Source organism: Poecilia mexicana, unplaced genomic scaffold (assembly GCF_051168715.1).
Source record: "Poecilia mexicana isolate PSO_F unplaced genomic scaffold, ASM5116871v1 scaffold_13, whole genome shotgun sequence".
Lineage (NCBI taxonomy): Eukaryota > Metazoa > Chordata > Actinopteri > Cyprinodontiformes > Poeciliidae > Poecilia > Poecilia mexicana.
Genome location: NW_028263382.1, coordinates 1,260,425 through 1,281,218, shown reverse-complemented (window position 1 = coordinate 1,281,218; position 20,794 = coordinate 1,260,425). Strand labels below are relative to the sequence as shown.

At 38.1% G+C, this 20,794-nt stretch overlaps 1 protein-coding gene across 3 annotated transcripts in view; it reads right to left on the bottom strand.

Moving 5' to 3' along the window:
* brip1 (BRCA1 interacting DNA helicase 1) overlaps positions 1-20,794 on the bottom strand; it is a 48,988-nt gene that overhangs the window by 6,942 nt on the left and 21,252 nt on the right. For 2 of the 3 annotated variants that reach the window (XM_088011435.1, XM_088011436.1), the window contains exons 15-19: positions 9,605-9,764; positions 8,918-9,039; positions 1,379-1,491; positions 1,222-1,304; positions 796-1,080 (exon numbers count right to left, since the gene is read on the bottom strand). In XM_088011435.1, coding sequence (XP_087867561.1) covers positions 796-1,080; positions 1,222-1,304; positions 1,379-1,491; positions 8,918-9,039; positions 9,605-9,764 — 763 coding nt within the window. The remainder of the gene's footprint in view (positions 1-795; positions 1,081-1,221; positions 1,305-1,378; positions 1,492-8,917; positions 9,040-9,604; positions 9,765-20,794) is intronic. The other variant, XM_088011437.1, reaches the window with a different exon arrangement.

Here is a 20,794-nt window from a genome sequence, read left to right as displayed (position 1 = left end):
ACCAGGTCAATAAAGTTTCAAAAGAAAAAAGAAGCTCCTGCTCCAACCAGTTTGCTTCAGTCTGAGTTCCCAGAATGAATAAAAATTTTTTTAGCTAAATTAAACAAACAGTACTGTCCAAATATACCGCTTTAAACTTTAAATATTGTACACGCCAACCTGTAGTGTCAATACAAGGTTAATGTGGTAAACAGGATCAGCATTCTGGACCTGTTTAAAGAGTTGCTGGGAGTTTGGAGTATGCTCTTACTCAAACTGATAAAGATAGAAATATGATAAGGCTGAACCATTAGAGTATGAATTACATGGTCTTTTTTAAGTTGTTCTGAAACCGTAGCGTGTGGAAAAAACTGGAGATCATATAGGTATATATGTAGTATAAAAAATTCATAATACAATTTTTCCAGTATGAATTTGGAAAAATTGGAAATTATATTTGATACCTTAAGTATTCTAAAATTATTTTACAGCTCTAAACATCCCAACATGAACCAATGTGTGAATCTCATCACAAATCCTCCAGCACATCTTGATATTGAATCTGTGTATCCTCTTCTCCGATCCTTATATTGCTTTCCTTTCATACATTAATGTCTTTTCATACCTTGATAGTTATTCAGTTAATTTGTTCCTTTATTTATATTTGTTATGTAAAAGTGGCCAAGAAATCTTACTTTAGTCATCTCAGACATGATGGAACTTCAAAGATACAAGATAGAAAAACACAGCAGTAATCCTCATACAAATGTTGAGTGTGTAAATGCCTCATTAAAGAAAAATGTTATGTTTCCTCACCTGCTGTGTTATGGTGTTCAGTTTTCAGCTGTGTGATTGTGTTCTGCTGGGAATAAGAGGGTTTGTCACATGAATTGGTTCTCCGAGGTTCTGGTTCTCCACTAAAACTCTGACCCGACACGAACAAGGGACTATTTTCAGACAAATCAGAAACGCTGAATGCCAGGCTGTTCACAGGGGCCACCTCCACATTCTGCTGCACCTTAGTGAAAGCTTCCAGAGACTGCATAGCATTGCTGAAGGTGTTGTGATGCTGGACAAGCTGGCGGACCCATTTAGACAAACCTAGCATTGCACAAACAGACAAACAGCAGAGGTAACCAGCTCAAAGAGTCGCTCAGTGGATAAATATTGCCATCTAGTGCTCAAATTGAAAGGCTATGCGAAACTGAATAACAAATTGAGTTAATCAGAAACATTCAAAACCTGCAATGTATTTATTAGGATTATTCTTGTATCGGTCATCCACCAGAATCAGGGCACCCCAGTCATTTCTGTGCCGGATGCATCTGTAAAATAACAGAAATATGTCATTACAGAAGGAAGTGCAAATAGCATCTTTAGGACAGAGTGAGGCATTTACCTCCCCAGTGCCTGGTTTAGGGCTCTGTAGGCCTGGATCTCATACCAGCGATGGCCTGGAAGGAGACCTCTGGACTTGCAATGCTGGTCATTGTACTTCATCTTTAGTTCCACCTAAAAATCACATACAGCACATTTGTTACATGATGTTTGTTTTTTACTATTCTAGAGAGAACACTTTACATTTGTATATTTAAGCTGCACCATTAACTTTTATAAACAATATGCTTTTTACATGTCTCTTAAATCTGTCATTGTATCCTGACAGTTTTTTCTGTGAAAAAAATAAACTCCTCTCCTTTCTCCCTGTGGTCCTACTGCCATGTGCAGAAATACAACGCTTCCTGTCGCAAACCAATCAGACCCAGGAGGAAAATCTTAGTACTGTCAGATACTCTCGCGTACATGCTGATGGTTTTAACAAATGTATAAAAAACATATTGTTTATAAAAGTTGCACGCTGCAGCTTCAAGCATTGCACCAGGCATCTAATAAATCTGTACTTCACCTTCATTTTCTTGTAATTATTTGGACTATCTGTAATTTACTGGACACAAAAATTATTAAATATGCTAAAAGAATAAAAACTTTCACGATGAAATTGTGCATGTACACTATAATTGTTGAATAAATTATGAAATTAATCAATATTACAGTTCCAATTCAATTTTAGTAAGGACACTAGAAATTAGTCATTCATAGTAAATTCATCAACAGAATCCAGTTTGACCTGCTTCAAATACAGTTCCAGTCAGATTCATCATAAAATGTTAATAAATACTGGTCTCTGAGGTATGTTTTAAAGTGACAGATTGCATCAAATCTTTACTTGGATGCAGTCCTTTGTCTTGAGTAGAAACAATATGACAGTGGTGAGAAAGCATTGTTTGACAAGATAACGGTTCAAAAGACAGGACATAGATAGACATAGAGACACTGATGGGGCTGGTAACAATCTCTTTATTGCATAAAGTTAGTAAACATAATTGTGAATGTTAACATCAAGAAGAGGGGAAATATGAAGGAAAATGCTCAAACTATTCTGGCCTCCAAACAGCGTAATCTCAGCCTAATCTCTAGAAATGGTTGTTTCTCTGGGTTTTATCATCTTATTAAAATGGAACATTTTAAGTGCAGTTTTAAAAGTAATGTGTCTGCCTCACAGACAAAACCGGGATCTGGTTACACAAGAAGAGTAGACTGATAAATGGAAGTTCAGCTTTAGATTTTTTCAGAAACTCGAGGAACTCATAAACCTTACAGTGTGAGAGCAAAGTGATCTGCAGGGAGCAAACAGAATTACAACCTCTTTAAAGAAGGAGTTTGCTCATTTGGGTTTTTATCTGCAAGGAGACTTGATCTATTTGACAATAGCAGAGCTTGTCCTGGATCACCAAGGTTCCGTGATTAGTTTGAAGACAAGGATTTCTGTTTTGTATTTGTTTTTAATTTAGGAGTTAGGATAAATATAGCAGATTATCGTCAGCATAAAAACTGAAATTGTTTCCATGCCGTTTATGAATACAGCCTAATAGAAGAATATAGAAAGGAAATGAACTAGTGAGATAAAATCTTAGCCTGATGGGTTACATTTCCTCAGGTCATGATTCTAACAAACTGTTATATATAAAGTCACATTAAACACAGTGAAGTTTGCAAACAAGGTTTTATCCAAAATGATTAACATGCAAGATGAGACGGAGCAGTAGGTGGTCATATAAGGTCTTAAATTGTGAGGTACTACCTGGCCTCCCCAACAGCTGTTTTCTAAAAGGAAAATAGAGAGCAAAACAGAGGTGGGAGGAGGCAGGCAAGATGGGCCAGGCAACATCAAGCATCCCTGCACAAAAATGCCAAGAAAGCATCCATCCATTTGCATCTGTCGCTGCTGATTTTGGCGCTAACCTTTCAGAATTGACAAGTGAAAAGTTCAGCTGGCGTCTGACGAGATGCCATGCAGGGCAGGCTGCTGAGCACAGCTCTAACTACTTTTGACAGGTACCGTGTGTTTGCCCAGAGCCACAAAACACGGGGCCGTGGCAGGTACACCCTGTCCCCTCACACGCATCACGCAACACCACTGTGGCTTGCCAAAGATGCTATAAACAAATAAGCAGTCACAGGAAATCCAAAAAGTCAGTCCAAAGTTTTATCACAACTGATGACACCTCAGCTAAGACGCTGTAAACCAGTAGACAATGGAAGCTAATGTTTGCTAGCAGATTCAAAACAGTAGCAAAGGCTGTCAGAGGAAGCCAGACTGTAATATACGAAGGTTTAGAAACACTGCTGGCTTGGTGGTGAGAACTTTGCCAACATGTGAGACATCAGAGCAGTTAAAGAATCCACTTCTCAAGCCACAGAAAGGGTGCTAGCCTCAAGCCAGCGGTGTCATCTAAATGTAATCACAGTCCACTTCAGCATCAGAGCCATCACATTCCCGGTCTCTACCATGTCACCGTTCAATCCAACATGACAGGTTGCATATGTGAAAAAGCCAATTCTGGCTGCTAGCAAATATCACAAATGTGCAAGAAACCACAAGCTAGAAGGGATTAGTTAAAATGTCAAGCGATCACTCAGTTTGCTTTGGCCTTGTCCTCCACAGCAACCTGTTCATTTCCACAAACATTTATTCGTCCACAAGGCATGATTCGCAGCTCAGCGCATCTGCCTCAGCTACGTTTTACGTTGGGTGTGTGTGCGCGTCAGCGTGCACGCCCCTGGCGGTCAGGGACATCTTGTGCCTGTCACTGAGATTGCTGAGCGCCTCATCTGCCACATGTGGCTGAGCTGACAGCTGAGAGGCTCAACTTTGAGACTGTGTGCGCTCTTGTGTGTGTGTGCCCACACTGACAAAGGTATTGGGCTATCACGCTCCTTTCCAAGAGACCCATGGATCAGCTCACACTATCTGCACAAAGTCATCCTTTGTCTTCCAATTCACTTGTTGGTATATGAAAACATCAGTGTATAGAAAATATAAAAATATTTGTAATGAAGGTTCAACCTAAAGATGATATCAGCTTAAAAATTTTGACTTCATCAAAATTAAGAATTTCCTTAATTTTGTGAAATCAATTATTAGCCGATACATGTGAAGCTAATCTTATACAAAGGTCTAAAAATCAAATACTGTCCTCTCTTGCTCTGCCATGAGAGAGGTTTGACTGATAGACCAGCCCACCAGGTCATGTCTGCACATTTGCAGTTAATAGTAGTCAGCTCACTGTTGCCAACTCAGCAACTTTCTTGCTATATTTAGATCACATTTCAGACAAAAAAAAAAATGGGCATACGCTATCGGAATTGGCAAGTCAGACTTTTTAAAGATCTGTAATTGGCCAGAAAACTGTGATTGGTATGCCCCTAACCAGAACATCAATTCTTTCACTTTTCGCTGTGTAAAACAAGATGTACTGAGAATAAATATTTCACACAATTTATTTGAAGTTTTTAGAAATTTTATAATTAATATGTAATTAAGGGCCACCAAGCTCCCAAAGAATGCAGGAAAATATTTTTTCCCCAAAAAAATAAAAAGTCATGCCATAGAGGGTTAAGTCAATTTTGAGGAAAAATTATTTTGTCTTTAAAAAATAAATAAATAAATAAATAAATCACCACCTCTTGTCAAAAGTTGAGTTAGGCCATTATTTACTGAATCTATTGATATTGATCGTGTGTCTATTGTGATACATATTGTTATTAATTGTTCAGCCCTAGTGCATACTATTATATAGCTTTATATTCACATTATAGGTATTAACATGAGGAACAGCATAATAATTCTTTATGTCTGTATTCTCCCTGTCCTTCTAAATATCCAAGACATGCCTCCACATCTGGTTTAACCATTCTAGACCGGAACGTGTCGCCGGCGACACATCCAAATTTGCAGTACCATAATTCCACCACACTTGGCACTATCAGAAAAATTCCAACGGTTTCTGAAAGGGGAGACATTGCACTTTCCAGCCAATATCGGGTTATTACGGTAATTTCACAGCTGCAGCTGCAGAGAGTGAAATTAATCCGGGGGGCACTTGTTTAATAGACGGTAAATTGCGAAAAGTGACTTGCTGGATATTGAAAGTTCCAGTTGTTATGGATAAATGGGTAAATATATAATCTCACAGGACATTTAAATAACTACTTACAATTAAAATAAGGAAGAAATATATAGGCAGACATTTGAAATTCAGGCGTAAGGACTGGCCACTACATCTGGAGCAAAGGCTGACCTTTGATTTTTGTGGTAGTTTAAAGGGATTAGGGGTGAGGAACAGCAAATCACACACTGACAGCTGCTGCAAATACCTTGTTGTTAAGAAAACAACAGCAGCAAAACAACAGCAAGCAAGTAAAACCTGTCACAACATTAAGATAGCGACAAAACTCTTTGGTAATGACTGCTCATTCTGAAGCTCATCAGTATGCTTGACAGCAAGTTGGAACAAGTTGTTTAAACACACATTTAAACACACATTTATTTCAATAGCTGAGATGTGCTGAGGCACATCTCAGCTCATAAAAGAAATGACAGTAAATAAACAAGTGATAAGCAGATTTTCTTTTTAACCACAAATTTCAATAGTTTTCTCTGTACCTGTGTTTATCCTCCAATAAAAAAGGGCTGTGCACTGGTTGGTTTAAGCCAGGGGTGTCAAAGTCAAATGGACGGAGGGCCAAATAAAAAATTTAGCTACAAGCCGAGGGCCGGACTGATCGAATGTTCATTGAAATTTTTTTAAATGACGCATATAGTCTAGTGAACCTAATTGAACCTACTGAAAACCTAACAAATATATTCCAATATGATCAGATAAATAAAGCAATATTTTCTTATATTACTGTCAGTAATCTTTAATTTTCAACAGACACAACTGAAATATTTTTAAAATATAATTGGATTGAAATACAATAAAATAAAGTGCAAAAATCTATTAATCCACATATGTCAGAGTCAAGGCATTTAGATGTGTCGCCGGCGAATTACGGTACTGCAAATTTAGATGTGTCGCTGGCGACACATCTAAATTTGCAGTACCGTAATTCCGCCACACGTAGCGCTAAGTGGAAAAATTCCAACGGTTTCTGAAAGGGGAGACGTTGCACTTTCCAGCAAGTATCGGGTTAATACGGTAACTTCGCAGCTGCAGCTGCAGAGAATGTAATTAATCCGGGGGGCACTCGTTTAATAGACGGTATATTTCGGCAATAACTTGGTGGATATTGAAAGTTCCGGTTGTTATGGATACATGGGTAAGTACATCATCTCACAGAACATTTAAAGAACTACTTACAGTTCAAATAAGGAAGATATTTTTTTTCAGACGTTGTGCCGGCTTGCTGCGGTCTGCGGGCCGGTTCTAATAATAAATCAAGATCATCCCAGGGGCCGCAAAAAAACTTCTCGCGGGCCGGATGTGGCCCGCGGGCCTTGACTCTGACATATGTGGTTTAAGCGGACTAGCTGCATGGCCTTGTAGTCATTAGTATCAATGTCCTCCTCATCCTCTCAACAGTGTAACACAAATGGCTCACAGACCTTTGCAGCCCATGAGGGCCTCTCTAGAGGCAACACTACCTCTACTGCTACACAAGGAGACACGAGGAGGCCAAAAACCCTTTGGACACTTAAAAAAAAAAGAAATGAAAATAAAAAGACAGGGTGTAAAATATTGTTGGGGTGTTTCTTATGACGCAACCTAAGCAGTAGTTCAAAAATACATTAATCTTTACAAGATAGTAACTTAAGTCCTACTAAGAGACAGAAAAACATAAAAAGGATTAATTACTGGTAGCATAACAAAAACCAGAATGTGGGAAACCCAGTGTTAGTTGAAAAAAAAAAGTAAAAGCAAAATATGTAAAATATTTTTTCCTTTGAAAGAGTAAAAACAAAAACCTGAGGATGTCACCTTTAAAGACAACACAAAGTTAAAGCGCTAGCAGTCACCACCTGAACCTACAAGCTTCACAGTTATGACAACAGTCAACAAGAGATAGCAGGAGCTGGCAAGCTCTCTGTGGAGCTCTGCATGTGCAGCACATAAACACAGGCTGTGGATGTGAGCACAGAATATGTCATTAGAAATGTACGCTCTCTTCACGCTCGGTCAGCTCCACCTTGGTCCTAACTAACTTTGGCTTTTTCAATCCTCCCCCTGGTGTTATGTGCCATCCACTCATTTCCTGTTTTTTCCTGTCTGTCACACTGGAACATCACATTTTGATACTGTGCATTTGGATGTTTTTAATTTAGTTATTGTGTTGACTAAATAAATAAAATAACACAGTAAAATGGCAAAGCTGAACTAAATTAACTTTAATTTTTGATACTATGAGAATACACTCCTTTTAAATCTGTGACAGCAGACTAAACAGGTAATGCTGGCATTACTAAGGCCAAAATTTGACATTACATTACACCTTTTAAATCCATGGCCCAAATATGGGTTGCCTGTCAATCATGTGCATTTTGTTGGAAACGTCCAGCTGCTGAGGAGTGGCTATGGATTTTAATGGTTGGGTTAAAACATCAATAACTACTCTCACTGTGGACCCATATTATCAAGGGAGTTTAAATATTTCACCAGTTTGGGTATTACAGGAGAGTTTCAGTGACCCATGATGGTTACTTTTCAGATCAAATTATTTCAGAACTCAATAATGACACAAAAATTAGATGAACGCGGTTTAATTACAAATCACCTGTTATGGTGAAACTTTACCATATTTAGAGTACATTTTTCAGAACCAACTCAAATGTACTAAAATAAATAAACAACAATGATGACGCATAACAGAAGCAATGACCCGAGTGCTGACAACTAAGGTGAAGGGCTAAAGTGAAAGGGTCTAAGAAGCTTCAATCACCAACACGTCCTTCCACGCTGACAGAACAGGTTAGTGAAAGCTTCATCGTGCTCTGACAGGAGGATGAGTAAAGGGGAGGAAAAGTAGGAGGCGGGGGAGCCTCGAACTTAAAGGTCAACTTTTCTACTAAAGATGGAAAACACACCGCAACGTCGTTTGAGGCTTCTTTTTTTTTTTGTCACAGATCACCAAAAAAAGATGCTACTGTGTACCTATCTAAGATGTTTTTCCCCATAGTTGTAATGTCAAATGTGTCAGATCCTAGAGCCAGATAAAATGAAAAATGGAAGGACTCCTGAGACAATATTGTTAACGTGTTAATCCAGTTTTGTTTCAGGTAAACAGATGAATGTTAAAAACCATGCAACAAATAAAGAGGTAAACTAAGGGAGTAACTTGGATGTCACTTCCTGTAATAATGGCAATATGTACTGAACCATTTTACTATAATTCCAAAAAGATTTTAACTCTTATGCTCATGTTGACAGATGCAGTAATGTTTCCTCACCATATCTTAGCACTCTAGTTTTTGCTCTAGCGTTTCTTTTTATCTTTCCTATCTCATAAATTTTATTCTGAGTTGACAATCCAGGTGATCTTATTTACATATTCTGCTTTTCCTTGGGAAAGATCGACAGGTTTCTTTGAGTCTACTTGCCTGGAGGTCTTTGATGTTTGGAAAAGGAATTCCAATGGTCACTACTGCTCTGGCATTGTCATCTGTGAAGTCTAGGCCTTCACTGACCTTACCCCTGCATACAGCAATAAGTAGTGCACCATCTAGAAAAGAAGCAAACAAAGTTCCAATCAACACAGTACAAAGGCCTGAAAAAAATAAGATAAAAATATACCACAATAGATGAGCATTCTTCCTGAACTAGTTATACTGTACACACTGCAACCAACTTTCTCTTTGGGGGTGCAATGATAATCATTCAGCAAATAAATTGGTTATTGGTTGATACATGTTAACCTGATCTTATCCACTGATCTTATTTACCTCCACTAAAAATCACTTTTGCTCTGCCATAACCGAAGACTGACTGACCAACTGACGTGCCCACCAGGTTGTGTCTTGGTTAAACAACTCAGTAACTTTATTGCTGTAAATACCAACTTTTCAGACGAAAAAAACATCGGTATCAGCCAAAATCAGAATTGGGAGCTCAGACCTTTTAAAGATTGATGATCGGCCAGAAAACCCCCTAGTTCTGATGCAGCTACACATCATCAATAACATTTTACAGCAGGAGTCACAACTGCAAGGTTGGGCTAATATACTTAAATACTGTCATGAATGATGCTAGTAGTTTAAAGTCAAGTTGGTAATGTGTGTCACTCTTACCTCGACCTTCACAAGTTTTTATGGCATCGTAGTACATTTGAAGTAGCTCATCAAAGTCCCCCTTCCCACCACCGCGGGGCTCTGTGATGACAGTTTTCTCTTGGTCCAGCTTCTCCCACAGACCAGTGTTGACCCAACGGTCTTTCAGCTTGTCCAGCATCTGTTCAATTAAATTGTTTTGTTTTTGCCATTGCTAAATGGTGACACACTATCTCAACAGATGATTTCTCTGCAACACAGGTCTTACACTAATGACACCAATCAACAGCTATGTTTACATCCACAAAATTCCTTGATTGGGTTGATTTAGTACAGAAGCACTGATATGAAGATAGGTGTAAAATTTCCTTTAAAAAACAACACAGAAGCTTTATTTCCATCTGTGTTGAACATCAAAACAAACAGATGTAGTAGTGTGTTCGTTCTGAGCACCCAGAATGGACCCACACCAGGTTCTAAAACTGGTTGAGACCTTACTGCGCACTAAGGTTTAGCTTCGATATGCATGGCGTCTAGCCACTGAAGGTATAAATGTGTCATGTTGGCATAGGACACACATGCACTGTCAGGTCAGTTTGCCACAATAAGGCTGATCAGAGTCAGTTTCCTTCTGATTTGCCTGACTATGATCGGGATAATCCAAATGGGGTGTTTACATCATGCATTTTAATTCTGATCAACAGTTTATTCCAATTACTTATGTCCATGTAAAAATCAATAACTTATTTGCTCTTTGTTCAGAGTAACCACAACAGGAGTTCTGCAAGTATCTATAAGTTAAACTTTAACCTTTTAATATTGTCTTATCCCTCCCAGAGTTTCATGAGATGGGGTCATTTAGACTCTATGAGTGTTTTACTCTGTGCACGGTCCGGCAGGGTCACGTTGACCCTGTGTGCGCTTCTACAAAGTTTTCTTTTGAGTGGTTTTGGAAACTGAGCGTCTGACGGGGCAATCACTTCATTTTAAACCAAGTTAAATCCATATCGTTTTTGTGATATAAGACATCGGTTGTAAATCCTTAAAAAGAATATTTTGATTGTATGTATTATTTTACTTTTATAAGCTTGTTTGGGAGGAACATATTTAGAAGTGTACTGTAAGGCTGAACTTAACAGCCAGTGCACAATAGGACTTCAACACATTATCTAAATGAAGCCACATATTATATTGTTAACATAACATGTTTTCTTCTCTAATCTGCTTATCATTATGTTTAGTCCAGTGCCTTCAAACAGTCTGAGTTTCTTTCCTTTACATCCTCCTAGAAAAGAGCTGATGTGTTGAAACCGTCCCTCCAATAAAAATCACTGCTGTTTGACTATTGTTAGTGCAAAAGTCAGCAGCTCTCAGGGGAGGCACATTGATCTAAAAGCCCTCTTCCTAGCAGGCCCCACTCATATCTGTGCAGTGCAAATTATTCTCTTGAATAAACATGGCTTCACAATCAAAAAGAGGCTTCATTGGCTTGGAAATGTGCTGCAGAGGTCAAATAGAAGTTTCTCTTGTTAAGAAAACTTCTCATCATCCTCAGAGGGCCAAACTGTAGAACTCTGATTCAGATTCCTATCAGAGTTTGAATCAGCCTTACCCTTCTTCTGGAGACCGAGCCTCCAGAAGAAAGGTAAGGCATAGGCAACCATATCTTGTGGCATTTACCTAGATAAACAGCCAAGAACCAGTTCCTTTGTTTTTTTATATAGATATTTATTTCCTTCTTGAACAGCTCAAGGCAGAACAGACAAGAACATGTCTCAGGCACAACATATATCTACACAGTTAGTTCAGGTGCAACACAAATATGTAAATACACATAAATTCATGGTTAATCTATCACAATGCTGTTTAGTATGGGTGCAACAGTGAAGTTTGTAAAGTGGAGAAAAGGAGTCCAGATAAGTGAAAATTGTCCCTTTGTAGAATGAAGAGAGCAGGTTAAGTATTCTAAAGTAAAAAGCTCCATGACAATTTTGTGCCAAGATGTTTTAGAAGGAGGTTTATCCCTGATCCACAACAAGAAGACGTTCTTATGGGCAGTGCAGATGAGGATATCATACAGAACCAGGATTAATTCTAATGTTCTAAGTGTCCTAAGAAGCCCATTATTTTAACATAACCTGACTCAAGGCTGAGGAGAACTTTATTTTGCAGGCTAACTATAATGTTGAGCAGGTTGAGAAATGAGATCGCAAGAGTCGGTGCTATTGCTTCATAGCAGTGAAATAAGGCATGAGGAGGATTTATTCAGGTTGGGCACTTCAAATATAAGTGAGGTCAGGATGTTAGCATCAATAAGACATGACACCTTGACTAAATATACAGTTGCATTGACATAGACAAACCCCCATCCTGCCCTTGCACCTAACGTGCGTGTTCGGCTCAGCAAACTGTCCCGCAATGGCTTTTTAGTGCAATCTTAAGCGGGACATGAATAATTCATGTCATGTACTTTAGGCAGATCTAGTGCTAAACAAAACAGCCATTATCTGCCAGGTTGCACTTGAAAATAAACTAATTCCACGAGGAAATGAGTACAAAGGCAAATGTTCTCTCAGATAACACTGGGATCACATGGTAAGTAAAAACTAAATGTCAATGTTTTAGCATCACAGCAAGACAAATTTTGGTGTTTGTATTTTTCTCCACCATTAATATAAAAAGTTTTTTTTAACATAACCTGACTCAATATATATATATATATATATATATATATATATATATATATATGTATATATATATACACACACACACACAAAAAAACTTTTTGTATGTGTATACACACACACACACACACACACACATACACACACACACACACACACACACACACACACACACACACACACACACACACACACACACGTACGTTGAATATCCCTGATCTGAGATTGGAGCGATCCCCACGTTCTACAGCCTGGACACCAGATCAGTCTTAACACAGCAGGATGATTGGTAACAATTAAGCGATAATCTTAGAACATTTTAAGATTGTCAGAAGGGAAAAATTGGGACAAAAAAAATCTTGCCATATGAACCAAAACACAGCAAATTAAACAGCACACTACAAGTTATGGTTGTCAAAGTTATGCTAAAATGACTGATATATTTCCCTCTCCCTATCTATTTTTCATAATTAAAACTTTTTCCTGATTCCAATATGTTGGAGGAAAAAAATTAAAAAAATTATGAAGTAGTGTTGACAATTAGTAACAAAGCACTGCCTTACTTTTTCTTTTGCATATCACCAGGCATACATTTAAGATTTAGCGTGTTACATTAACTAAAATCAATAGTAGTGGGCAGAAATTTTTTGCCCTGCAGCAGTGAGCTGGGAGAGGGATCTTGCACATGTGATGTCACACTGCAACTGAAATGACTCAATCTTCTTGGTCTGCCCCCCAACCCCATTATGGTAGGAAAACACTGAAGTTTATGTGTGAAACTTTAATAAACCTGAACATGTTTTCAAAAGACAACAAAAATGTCATTTAGAAGGGAATTTGTTTGTTGTGCAGCACTTTGAGACTTTAACAATATATTTCACAACAGAATAGTTTAGATGTCCATGCATCATGAATGTGAATGAGCAATATTTAGCACATAAGGGGCCACAAAAATAGTGAATAATTCATTATTCTTCCTAGTCATGCTAGGTGCAAGTCTCTGCCACTGACGCGCTAAAATGGGCCAGATCTCTATACCAACTGGGACCGGGTGGCGAAACAACCAGACAAAGCAGTGACCTGTTCTCTTTCTCGCACTTTTACACATCCCCTGTATTCAACCCAACCCCTCTGAACCCCCTTGATTTCCCCCACACCATTCACCCCCTGTACATGTGGCCTCACTCTACCTCCTTCCCCATGTCCCTGGTGTCAGTGAGCAGTGTGGCAACACATTGCAGCTCCTGTAGTGCCTGCTGAATAATAGAGTTGCTTTGTAGGCGATGGCATTAATGAAACATGTAGCCCAGAGCCACATTTCACAGTGGCGAGGGGAGATGTGTTGTTGTGCTGTTAATTATTTAGCCCCAAAATATCACAGCAGCAGTCACGTCACCACTGGTGGCAAGAAGCCACCTGCCAACTCCAGTCTGCCACCCTTGCCTTTTCGTCCGCTCTACACATTGCAGTCCATCTAATGATAATACCAGTACACTTCAAATACATCACCCACTGCTGTGATACACAGTTTAAGAAAGGACTTCAACGCAAAAGAATAATGATGTGGACATGATTTAGAAATTAAATTTTTATTATTAACTGTTTGATAAATGGTTATAGTATATAGAATATCAAAATGTTTGGAAATAGGGGCTTCTACATCTGTAAAAATACATACATGACATTAAGCCCACACTTGTGTACTAAAAAATTTCTCGTTTGTATTGGTCTGATGTAATATTCTAATACTAAATACTATGTTTTTGCAATGAAATCATTGTAATAATAAAAATGCCTTAAAGATTAGACTGTCTGTAATTAACCTATATAAAGTGTTTCATTACAGAAGTGAGTAAGTGAAATAATGAAATTTTACATATTATTCTGATCTTTTGGATATATGACGCATATATTAAATTCAAAAATATTTTAGTAATACAAAAAAATATTACCAGTAAACTCCATTTGTCCTTCCCTGAAGGCTCCTCTCTTTTTTCAGTTTTAACAGTTCCTTTAGATCACTGGTGATCCAGGGAAGCATCTCACTGGTCTGCTGGGAATGGTGTTGTCCACACAGAAGTATATATAATGGGTCACACACACATTGATGTCCTCTCCATGTGGCTGACACAGAGCAATCCAGTCTGCAGTCCGAGAGGTTAGAGTCCTTATCCAACGGCGTTTTGACTAAAGTCCGAGAGGTTAGAGTCCTTGTCAAACATCGTTTTGACTAAAGTACAAAGGGTTGGAGTCCCAGTTGACGGCATCTCAACTAAAGTTCTACAGCTTTTTATTTCTCTTTCTCACTGTTAACGTTTTAATTATGTTTTTTAAATCTCTTTCTCTTTCTCACATGCTGTTTTTATTTTAATTATGTAAAGCACTTTGGAATGCCATGCTGCTGAAATGTGCTATTCAAATAAAATTTGATTGATTGATTGATTGAAATACCATATATTTAAACTAAAGTCAAATAAATAAATTAATAAATAAAAAATACATGATTCAATCACACCGCAACAATTACTCTGCTGACGCCTCTGCACATTGGCCGCCTAGCACACTACTGCTGCTGCAACTCTGAAATTCATCTCAGCATGGATTGCACGCGCCTGCTTTCACTGAAATAGCACACGACATTTATATCAACCCCCTGTGAGGACGCATGTTTCTTTGGAGAATTCTACATTTGGGTATGAGTCAAGTTTAAACGCCACCGCATTTGCTCTGCTTGTACAGCTCTAGGTGAAGCGCAAATATAACCCACAGTTGCGCTTTCAGAGGTGTGAGCATGCAGTGAGAATACGTCTTTGTGAAGATGTATCATTCTAGTGTGCGTTTGTATCTCAACATGCTCCTTAGCACGAGGCTTTGCATCTGCATTGAGAACGTTTATGGATGTTTTCCTGGTTAGATAAGGAATGTTAAGTGGGCAAGCACCTTTTGCACTCACCTCGTAGTCGTGCAACATGTTGATTTTATTTAATTTATAAAATCAATTTTCTTTCGATTTTCTTTTTTCTTTTAATTTTTGTGGCAACACAATGTTTTGTCTACTTACAGTCAGGCAGCGTTGCTGCATGTGGTGATCAGAAAAACTCGGTCCATAAAGCTCAGGCTGGCGGGTTGTCTGTTTGATGTGAACACTTATGGAAAGTTCCAGTTATGGCATTCCCATCTTCAGACACAGAATAAAAAAATGGGAACCCGTCTTGCATTTAAAATTTAGACTAGTGCAGCTGGAGTTTACGTTCCAATATCCAATTCAAATGCCAAGCAAGGGATTATAATGAGGAAAACATGCAGTAATCCTGGTAGCTAATTGTAATGTGGCTAGCAATAATTACATGAGCAAACAATTAAAAAAAAAAAAGACAGACAAACAGCTTTGGGTTCGTTGGAAATATAAAATTCCAGTTAGCTGTATCTCCAGCTACTGAAAAAAACAAAACAAATTTCCACTGTGACGGGGTTCTCTTATGACTTGGGCAACCAAAAATGACTGGCCAAGGCCGGAGATCACTTTAGTACTTCTAACTCAAGTAAACAAAGTAATAATTAATAATACCAAGGGAAAAAAGAAAAAAAAGTACATAAATAAATAAACTTGTGATCAAAAATACAATAATCAATGTAATAGTAAACACTCAGTATGTTCCGATGACATCACTACGTTATCACATGACTCCCTCCTGGCATGCCACAATCCGGAAACAACCCTGCTTGAAACTAGAACCAGGAAAATGTTTGGAACTGAAAATAACAGGTTTAGGATGGATATGTTAACTGAAGCAGGAACACCGCGTGTGCACCTACGATGAACCGCATCAGTTTAAGCTGCAACAAAAAGTAAGTTAGCGATTATGTAAACTCGTGTGTATGTGTGCGCGGGCATGCTCGCATGCTGACATGGACTCATAATTAAGGCTCGTGATGGCTCCTCCATCACATCCACCTTAACTAAAAAGATTTTTGAAACAGCTGCAGAACATTTTAAGGCCAACGTTCTGCTACATTAAATAACAAGCATCATCAAACACATTACTGCCAGAGATACTTAACGTATGAAACTTATATAATTAACTAATGTTTATAGCAGTCGTAGCAGCTTTTTGTGATACTGTGTAAAGAAATAATAACACATTTCCAATATACTGTGGAGCAGCACTGCCAACTATACCAAACATAGTACCAGTAGTAGCAGTTATAAATTGCTTATTTGCACTTTGCACTTTCATTTTCAGGACTCTTCTGATAGGACCAATTATCAAAAGAGTTAGAAGTGAAATATGAAGAAACATGTGCAACTGTTTTTTGAATAAGTTATGGATGGCTTTTGTGATTGGCTTTTTGGTCTCAAGCTGAAAGTTGAAGAGAGCATGTAATTCCATTAGGATTATTCTGGGCTGGAATTAGGCACTTCACTTTGAGCATTAGAAGTGATTGAATTAAATGATTAATAACCAGCAGACTCCTTGATGTGGGATTGTAGGAGAGAGATGCATAGGAAAATCATCTGGTTACTGCAACCAAACTATTTTCAGCTTTTAAAACTCAAATAACTCTAAGATGGCCATTTTCACTTAGTATTCCTAATTATGCCAATTGCAATAACCACAAAACGAAGATGCTAAAAACCAGTTTTACAGCCAATTCTTTCTCACACAGTGTGACGTCACCTCCGTTCCTAGTACCAATGTTCAATGACTGCTCACAGACAGAAGTCTAGAAAGATTTATTTCAAATTCTAAGTAGAGTTCTTAAAAAAGACATTTTCAAATATCTAAAACAGGAGATTTTAGATATTTAGATGTCAACCAGAGATGGTTGTTATTCTTGTTATCTAGTACATTCAAAGCTTGCTGAAAGAAACGCTTTTAAAAAGTAACAGATTACCGTAGTTCCTTTAATAAGTGCTTTTAAAGTCTGAAAATGCCAGCCTACTCAAACAACTGTAAAACAATCCAACGTTTCCATGGTAAAAAGTCAAATAAAACATCAGCTCAACTCTAACATCTACAGTGATAATTTACAATGGGCAAAGTGATCCATCAATCTAATTTGCTCCAAAAACAGAAAAAGCATCTACCGTGATTTAAGACATTGCTAGAGGTGCAGCTACAGTCTCCGGATGAGCAGCTGAGGACAGTGCATGCTGGTGGGTGGGCAGCGTGTATTCCAGTTTGACTTTGATTTGACACGAGCTCAGTGGAGCCCAGGCACCGGACACTTCTTCACACAGACAGGGAGGCGACTTCACCTAATGGCCCCCATCTCTATCTCCTTTGAAAGCATCTTGTATTCCCCTTCATGCCTCTACTTCTACAAAAGCCTGCTTTTCTTAATTAACCATAACACCCTCTTTACTTTGTGAAGCATTGGTCTTTTCTTTCAGTGGCTAAGCTGGACAGCTGAGTACGCTGTGGTTTTTACTGCTTAGACTAAAGTACCACAAAAACAGAACAGATTAAAATTTTTGGGATAGCGAGTCCATGACCATAACTGTAGGAATGTTAACAGAATTGTAGAACTTTGCATGTACAAATGCCTAATTGCCTATTAATGTCTAATAGATTTAAATTTTGCCTATATTTACAGGCAGTGCAGCAGTGTCACGATTAATGAGAATAGAACAACAAAAACATGAATGACCCCAAAACTCATTCATCTCTCTGTCCTCTGCCTACTGCAGAGGTAACTGTGTGGATGGAGCTGATACTCATCACTTCAATGTAGTGAATAGAATTGTCTTGAGATGTCTTACCATCTCTATGTCCACTGCCTGCACACAACTACACACACCAAGAGGCAGACGGGACTCTGTGGCACCACCAAGGCCTCCATGGGCTCCAATTAATACCCAGCCCTTCATATTCCCTCATCTCCTTATCTTTAAGAGCTGACTGCAGATTAAATATTTATGAACCAGGGAAGGGAAAGACTTCTACATGAATATCAATAATAGGAAAAAAAACATCCCAAGGCTCATAGACGCTGCTTGGCTGGTACTGCAGGCTGACAAAAGTGAGGTAAAAGGGGAAAACAACACAAACCTGAGTCTTAGCTTTCCCTTGCTGTTTACATGATGGTATCATAAGCTGTTGGAGAATGCAACCTGATAGCAAGCAAAGACTGCAGACGAATCAAACCAGTTATCACTGGACGAGACACACAGAAATACTGGTCCAAGATGAGCAGTGGTGGGAAGTAACGAAGTACAAGTACTTCGTTACTGTACTTAAGTACAATTTTCGTGTATCTGTACTTCACTTAAGTAGATTTAATAATGGGTACTTTCTACTTTTACTCCACTACATTTTACAGTAAGTATCTGTACTTTCTACTTCACTACATTTCTACAAAACTGTCGCGTTACTCGTTACATTCAAGTCGTGTTGCGCTTTTTGTCCGTTAAAATGTGAAGTTCAGGTCTTAAGGTGGTGCCGTAAAATTCAAGCAATAACGTGACTTAGTGTCTGTTGTCACCCATCGCCTCCCCCTTTACTCGCACGCGGAGCTCCAGACATGTGCAGTGGTTTCCTCTAATCGTCAGTAATATAATAGCGCTGCATAAATCATAAGATATGGTGACATGTAAAATCAGCAGCGCTTCGCTTTCACAGACGGTGGGGACTTTGTCCAACTTTTAGCGTCACTTGGAAGGAAAGCTTAAAGAAAGGTAAGATCTGTGGATGTGATGCTAGCAAAGCTAGCTGTACTGACTGAGACAAACATGTTGTATCTGCGATGAAAAAAAGTTATCACTCATGCGCTGAATTATTGTGTGGAGGTGTTGACTGAGGTGTCGCATACATGAGACAACGCTGTGACCAAAGTTTGCATTGATATGACATTCAGGAACGATCCGATTCTTCTGGACGGATCTTTACTGATTAAATTTATTTCAGCTCCAAGTATTTAATATCTATCTGTTTTATGGGAATGTGGATCTTTCAGATCAATTTGTGAAGCAATTTTGATAGGTAAAACTTAATTTTTTTGTGTCACGTAGCGCCGGGTGCTGGTCTTGACTTGGTCTCGGGTTCGGTGATCTTGACTACAACTCTGCTACGTGGCTCCTTGGTTGCATGTCCTCCCTCACCCACCTTCTTTCCATCCCCTTTCTGTTGTATTTCTTTCAAAATAAAAGCCACTAGTGGCAAAAAAAGTGAAGTTCATGCTATGTTAGGACAGGAGACAAGATGTTTCCATCCCTGAAATTATGATGCATAGAATCACATATCTAAGTCTAAACTATGTTACAGAGAGTAAACATAATAAAAACATGCTTTATCTGTGGCATTGTTCATTAAAATGGCACATTTCTGATATATTAAAATTAAAGACGATCGGTTCACTTAATGATATTGTATTAGCGATTCAGCAAGTACTTTTACTTTTAATACTTAAGTATTTTTAGAAGCCAGTACTTTTTTATTTTTACTTAAGTACAAATGTTAATGTGATAGTTTTACTTTTACTTGAGTACATTTTTGTCTGTGTATTTGTACTTTTACTTAAGTCAATTTTTTGAGTACTTTCTCCACCACTGAAGATGAGACATGAAAACACACCAAAGGCCAAACTAAAACCTGCCATGGGCAAAATGCATGTCTCTGTATGACTCATCATAGGAGCATCAGCACCATCAACAACTTTACATTTACATATATTAAATACATAAAATGATATATGCTACTTAATTACACTGCATATGCAATGTGATTTTTGGACAAATTCATACAACACCATATGAAATCCATTTGGCCTTCACTAAACCAGAGTGACAACTGAGCTACAGAGAACATTCATTATTCATGAAGATAAGGCCGCAACAAACAAAGGGGACAAAGTGTCTATGAGTGTGCACTAAGATGTGTCCTCATTAACTGAAAGAGGATACAGTTCTGTCAGAATGATGTCATTTAACAAGTCCCTGACAAGTGCCTTTATTGATCAGTAACTTTAGAAAGGCAAACAAATCCAATAAAGTTCAGATTTGGTTCTTTTAAACTATTAATTTTTAAATATGGTTGTGCTTAAAAAATTAGATTGATAATGTATGTTATATCCAGCCACATACCATTATGCTGTCTGATCTAAATGCTTTGTTGCAGCAAAATTATTAATGTGTGGTCTCTTCCTCCTCCTAGTGGTAAGACATAGCAGTGGTATTAAACGTTCTAAAGCCTGAACCACCAGATTAAATTATTTAAGAAAAGATCATGGGCAGACATTACATAAAGATAGAAATAGAAAATGGATAACACCATAGTGATTATATAATGGTCAATGCTCTGAAAAAAACAACTAGCTTAAAATTAATGCTCCACTTGTTTTATCAGTTCAATTAAATTCAGTTTAGCACTAATTCACAACATGTCTTCTCGAGGTATTTTACAAAAAACAAATCCATTCTTAAACTTTTGGAACAGACTTAGAATAAGTATTACTTGCAGTAAACATTCAAAACAGAAATAAATATCTCAATGTTAATTTCTGTTCTGTTCTGATGCTCAGTTGCATC